Source organism: Mustela erminea, chromosome X (assembly GCF_009829155.1).
Source record: "Mustela erminea isolate mMusErm1 chromosome X, mMusErm1.Pri, whole genome shotgun sequence".
Lineage (NCBI taxonomy): Eukaryota > Metazoa > Chordata > Mammalia > Carnivora > Mustelidae > Mustela > Mustela erminea.
Window position 1 is genome coordinate 100741454 of NC_045635.1, and position 6107 is coordinate 100747560.

Consider the following 6107-nt stretch of genomic DNA (forward strand, 5'->3'; position numbering starts at 1 on the left):
GGCCACCATCCTAAATGAGTTCTTTACCTTACCCTGTGCATGCTGTCACACATGCTGCATTTGTATGCTTCTCTCCTGTGTGTGCCTTTCCCCCAGACATCTGTAGCTACAGTCCAGACCTGGTGGTCATTTTGCATGTGTTTTAGACGTCATACATGTGGTATCATCTCTGTATCCTTCTGGAACAGCTCCTTATGCAGCTTTCAGCCGCCATCTCCCCATCGGAGGCCCCCTGTGTCTCAGCCCCCTGTGCGTTCTGGCCTCCTCCCCCCGGCCAGCCCTCGCCATCCTGTTCAGTTTTTCAGTTTTACCTGCCAGTCCCAAGCCCGTGAAGGAAGGCTGGTTCTACCATAGGTGAGTCTCGGCTTCTTCCCCTGTGGCTCTTAACCAGCGCTTCTGAGACCTCAGCTGCATCAGCGTCCCTGAAGGGCTCGTTCAAACCCAGAGTGCTGGCCTTACCCTCAGAGTTTTTGATTCAGTAGCTCTTGGGTAGAACCTGAGAATTCCCGGGTGACGCCTTTGTGGGGACCGAACTTCGAGAACCACTGCTCTAACTCCGTGTCTGGGCCCAGGCTCCGGAGCACCATCTGGCCTCAAGGCCAGTGGAGCCAGCAGGAAGGTTTCCTTCAAAACCAGGCTCTAGGGCACCTGGGGGGCTCAGTAGGTTAAGCGTCTGCCTTTGGATCAGGTCATGATCCCAGGGTTCTGGGATTGAGCCGCATTGGCTCCTTGCTCAGCGGGGAGTCTGCCCCTCCCTGTGCCCCCCCAACCCCGGTCAGGCTTTTTCTCTCTCTCAAATAAGTAGATAAAGTTTTTAAAACAAAACAAAACCATACTCTAGAGCAGCACTGTCTAATAGACATATAACGCAAGTCACATGTGTAATTTTAAGTCTTCTAGTAGCCACATTAAAAAGTAAGAAGAGGGGTGCCTGGGTGGCTCAGGTGGTTAAGCATGGGACTCTTGATTTCGGCTCAGGTCATGATCTCAGGGTTATGGGACCAAGCACCATGTCAGACTCTGCACTTAACACGGAGTCTGTTTGTCCCTCTCCCTCTGCTCCTCCCCCCCCCCAATAAATAAATAAAACATTTTTTTTAAAGTGAAAGGAAATGGGAAATTTAATTTTAATAGTACATTTTAACTCAATATATTATCGTTTCAACATGTAATCCATATGAAATTATCAGTGAGTTAATTTAACATGTTTATACTTAACAGCACATATCAAGTTAGACTAGTCATATTTCGGTCACCACATACGGCTAGTTACTAATGTCGTGGACAGCGTAGCTCTAAAGACTTGACCTACATCTCTCTCCTTACAACAATTGTTTTAAACTTGACATTTTCTTATATTTGGAGCTGTAAGAAATTAATTTAAAACAGGCTCACCAAATGGTGGAGAGTGATACTTTTTAGTGAAGGTACAGTGGGCCAAAGAGGAAAAAGAGAGATCTGAGTCAAGATAATTTATCTAAGCAAAATCTGCCTACACTCCAGTGCATTCATTTAAAACAAACTTATTTTTAACTTGAACAAATGCTATCAGATATGTCTGTCAAACATAAGCGAAGAGTCACATTTCATTGGATATCAGTTTTTGGATGATGCAGTTTGGAATGACATCGGTGTTAATAAAATTCCCATGGGCTTCTAAAAAATGAAAAACCTAAAAATAACAAACAACAGGTTCTTTCTTTTTTCTTCATCTTCTTTCTTTTACGCCAACTGCAGGATGAAATGAGAGAAAAGGAACCATGAGGCAGCATTAACCAGCACCAGTGACCTTCTAGACCTATGAACAGAGCCCTGTGTCCGTGGGCTCCATCTGTGTGCTTTATCTCAGCAAGGAGAAGACAACACACTTTCCTCTTGTAACCTGCGCCCTTGTGTAGAGGGCGCTCGTGCAACCCATGGCTTCAGTTCTGGGATAATACCAACCTTGCCTCCCTCTGGCCTGACACCATAAATCCCTCCCTGCCCCCCACCCTCACCCCTAGAGGCCATTCTGGAATTAGTGGAAATCTCTTCACCTTAAAAGCCTCTGCTCATTCCACAAATGATACTCCCTTACTCTCCCAGACCTTCAGTTTCTCTATCTACCATACAAGAATGAGGCTGTGATTATGAAATACACAGCTGTGAAAATGCAAAGAAGTGTACATCATTTCCAAATATTCAAAGATAAGATATTCTTCAAGACCTAATTGCCAATTCAGTGATAAGTAATAGCCATACGATGACTAAGTGTCTTTGGACTGTCACATAAAATACAAACATCCACACCTGAATATTTAGGTATTAATCATTGTGTGGTCCTACTTGGAATTCCTGACTTTTTGCTATTTGTATGTAATCACCTTTGCAAAGGCACTGTCTCTCCTATGAATGTCTGACTAGTGCCCAGCTAGCCAATTTCCTTACTGCTTCTGCTAACCGTTCTCTAAAGAAATATTTTTCTCGGTTACTGAGACACTTACCACTTGTTAGTAGTCTTTCAGGTAGAGGACAAAAGACCTCACAAGAACGAATGAGCAACCATGAAATATATTTCAGAATATACTGTATTTTCTATTACTAGGTACATGAGTTTTCTGTTAATGGTCTAAGCTGGTAAAACTGAATTTTTAAACTAATTCTAAATGAACTTCTTAATTTATTGGGAGACCTGGGGGGTGGGGAAAGGACTGTCAGTAGCAGGTAAATGCCAGGCAAGGTGGGGTGATGTGCAAAGCTATTGCGATACCTGATCTTCTGGGGCTGTTCTCTGCTGGGGCAGATCTTCTTTAGTCGGCTCCTTCTTGCTTTTTGTTAAATTTGTCTTTTTCTTCCTCCCTTTCAGAGTCGTTGGCCCCTTTGGCAGGCTTCTCATACTGAAATTTAGTTGTTCCTTTGGTAAAGAATAAGACAGACGTTGGAGCAGACATTCCCAGGGAAAACCATCCCGATGCATAAGGACTAGTGACACCCAGTCCTCTCCCCGAAGCAGGATCGTAAAAGAAACTCTGAAAAGCAGAGGTGGGAAGCCTCCTCCGGGTTGATAGTTCTGCCGCTCGATCCCTTACTTTCAGGGTGACATTCTTCCCCAGTCACCCTGTGCAGCTGACTATTTCTGGCCCTTCCCCGAAGAAGGGATCAGAATCATCAGGGTCTGCGGCCTTCTCTAAGGTTTTGTCAGAAATTTCTCGCAAAAACGTTTTGCCTCAAGGACACATTCTATAGCGAAGCGCATTCACTCAATCCCTGAATATTTCACTTGTACTAGGCCCACGCGCATCAGTGCCTAATGATGGGGGAAGAACTCTGAGACTCTGGACATTTTCAAAGCGACGCGCAGAAACCAGGTGTGCCATTGGCTGGCGCTTTTCCTTCAGGCCCCGCCCACTCCCCGCCCACGCCCCGCCCCGCCCCGCCCCCCGGGCGGACAGTGGCCTGCGGCTTGCCCGCTGCCCCGGGGCCCTTAGCTGTCTTAGTGGAGGCTGCCAGAGGGCCGCACGCTTCCTTCTCAAAAGCTGTAGGTCCCCAGGGAATGGGGCTCCCGCTCGGGCCCTCGGCCTTGGGTTTGGGGGAACCCCGGCTTCCGCGTCCCGGCCACCCGCAGGGCCGCCCGCCGCCCCCGCCCCTCGGGCACCCGGGTCCCTCCTCACCCTTGGCGGTCTCCGGGCCCTCCTCAGACTCCTCGTCCGGCTCCTCCGCGGTCTCCCAGGCGGCCTCCTCCTCGGACGAGGCCTCGGACTCGCGGGCCGCGGCCGGAGCTGCCCACGCTGGTGGGCCTGCAGGGGCTGTGGGGTGCCCGTCTGGTTGCCTGGCCCGGGGCCAGACCATCACGCGGCCGCGGCGGGGCCGCACAAGGATGTGGTTGTTGTGGTAGATCCGGTGCAGGAGCGAGTGCACCAGGTCCAGGAACATGAAGCGGAAGCCAACCATTGGGAACTGGTGGGCGTCCACAAGGATGTCCAGACCCTCCTCCTGCTGCTCCTCCCCGTCCTCCTCCGCAGGCCCGAAATCCGAGTCGTCCTCCTCGGCCTCCACGCTCATGCCCGCCGGGCCACCGGCCAGACCCAGACCCAAGGCAGCCTCCCCGGGGCCTCCCACAGGCCCCTCCACTTCGGACACCTCCATCGGGGGCAGTCCAGAGTGGAGGGCCACCTCCATCTCAGGGGGCCCGGACTCGAGGGCCACCTCCATTCCGGGGGACCCTGACTCGAGGGCCACCTCCATCCCGGGGGGCCCGGACTCCAGGGCCACCTCCATCCCGGGGGGCGCGGACTCGAGGGCCACTTCCATCTCAGGCAACCCTGACTCGAGGGCCACCTCCATTCCGGGGGACCCTGACTCGAGGGCCACCTCCATCTCGGGCAACCCGGACTCGGGGGCCACCTCCATCCCGGGGGGCCCGGACTCGAGGGCCACCTCCATCCCTGGGGGCCCGGACTCGAGGGCCACCTCCATCACGGGAGGCCCGGACTCGAGGGCCACCTCCATCCCGGGGGGCCCAGACTCGAGGGCCACCTCCATCCCGGGGGGCCCGGACTCGAGGGCCACCTCCATCCCGGGGGGCGCGGACTCGAGGGCCACCTCCATCCCGGGGGGCCCGGACTCGAGGGCCACCTCCATCCTGGGGGGCCCGCACTCGAGGGCCACCTCCATCTCGGGCAACCCGGACTCGAGGGCCACCTCCATCCCGGGGGGCCCGGACTCGAGGGCCACCTCGGGCCCCGCCACTCCAGCCACCTCAATCTGGGGAAACCCGACCCCGGGGGTCACCCCGTTGCCACCTCGGGCCTCCAGGGACCATGCCCCCACAGCGCTCACAGGGCTATCCTGGCCAGGGGCCTGGCCGGGATCCCCGGAGGAGGACATGGCAACAAGCAGTACCTCAGTGGGGCGATGACGGGGCTGAGGCAAAGCCAACGGCAAAGATGGTGGCCGTCGAGGGAGCCGCCGCTGTCGGGAGGCGGTGGGCAGCGGGCCCGACGTGAGGTGGACGGGGAGGCCGAGGAGACGTCCACGGAGGGGACGACAGTCTGCGGCGGTGCCTGAGGAGGCCCGCGACGGGAAGGGAAGGGGGCGGATGTCGCCAACGGCCCACCCAGGCCTCCCCTCCGGTAACAGTGGACAGGGTTCCAAAGGGGCCCCTAGACCAGGGACGGGGGGCGGGGCCAGAAGCGTCAACAGTGGGCCTACGTCCCGCTGCTGGACACCCGGGCTCATTTGTCGAGAAGCGAGGATTGACATGCGCAGCCTCCAATGAGTGACCGAGGCCTTTAGGTTCTAGGGTTGCTCGTGGTTACCTCCGTGTTCTTCGAGGCCTTAGGGTTCTCCGTGACTTTCAGGTCCACACGACTCCTGTCCCTTTAATTGTACCAGTGTCTGAGAAAGTAGAGTGATCCAATATGGAGACACCTTGGGCCATGTGAATTACAAGGTGTTCCCCAATTTCCACTTGGCAATGGCTAATACAAGTAGGGACAAGGTCATAAAAATGATGTATAGCTCAGACTTAGCAGTAGTAAAAATCTCCCAAGAAGAAAGAAGTTGGAAAATTTAACATAGTTAAAACTACTTGGAAAAGAATAGACAAAATTGACATGGGTGCAGTCAGAACTGAATGTTAAAGAAGTGGTAAATGAGGAGTTAGTGGTAAAAGAGGAGTTAGAAGGTATATAATGAACCCTGATAAATTTAAGCCTTCAAAGAATGAACAAAAGAGATACTTCTTTTAAAGGGCCAGGTCATCTCCTAAGAGGTAATAAGCCTGACAGACTTTAAAAGAGCAGGCTTCCTAGGATGTTTCTGAGGCAAAAGTCCAAGACTTTTTATTGATTTCAAAATGTACTTAATCAAGATCTCAAGTGTAATTCTGAAAATTATGCAGAAATCACTATTTTATTCCCATTCTGTTAAAAAATGTTTTATAGACACAACCCAGGGCAACAGCACAGGTCCTGTGTCCGTGCTTTAATAAACCACCATTTTGCACCAAAGATGTCTCAAGAATTCTTTCTTGGTCATCGGCTCCGGACCTCAGCCCACCGAACCTCACCTAGGTTCTAGAACTTCATCATATGGCTCCCAACGTGGGGCTGTGAGTCTTTACATTT

General features: G+C 52.7%; 1 protein-coding gene across 5 annotated transcripts; it reads right to left on the minus strand.

The window, feature by feature from the left end:
- Positions 1 to 1444: 1444 nt before the first annotated feature.
- Positions 1445 to 5132, minus strand: LOC116583689 (cancer/testis antigen 47A-like). Of its 5 annotated transcripts, XM_032331808.1 has the most exons (5): positions 4681 to 5132; positions 4318 to 4647; positions 3651 to 4218; positions 2750 to 2893; positions 1445 to 1731 (listed from the first exon to the last, which is right to left on the minus strand). In XM_032331808.1, exons 1-4 carry the CDS (start codon positions 4864 to 4866, stop codon positions 2790 to 2792), a joined length of 1188 nt encoding a protein of 395 aa, XP_032187699.1. In that variant the 5' UTR covers positions 4867 to 5132; the 3' UTR covers positions 1445 to 1731; positions 2750 to 2789. The 5 variants fall into 5 exon arrangements, with proteins under 5 accessions (XP_032187699.1, XP_032187701.1, XP_032187700.1 ...); XM_032331810.1 differs by having other exon boundaries at positions 4516 to 5131; XM_032331809.1 differs by having other exon boundaries at positions 3651 to 4185; positions 4384 to 5131.
- Between the last annotated feature and the right edge of the window lie 975 nt (positions 5133 to 6107).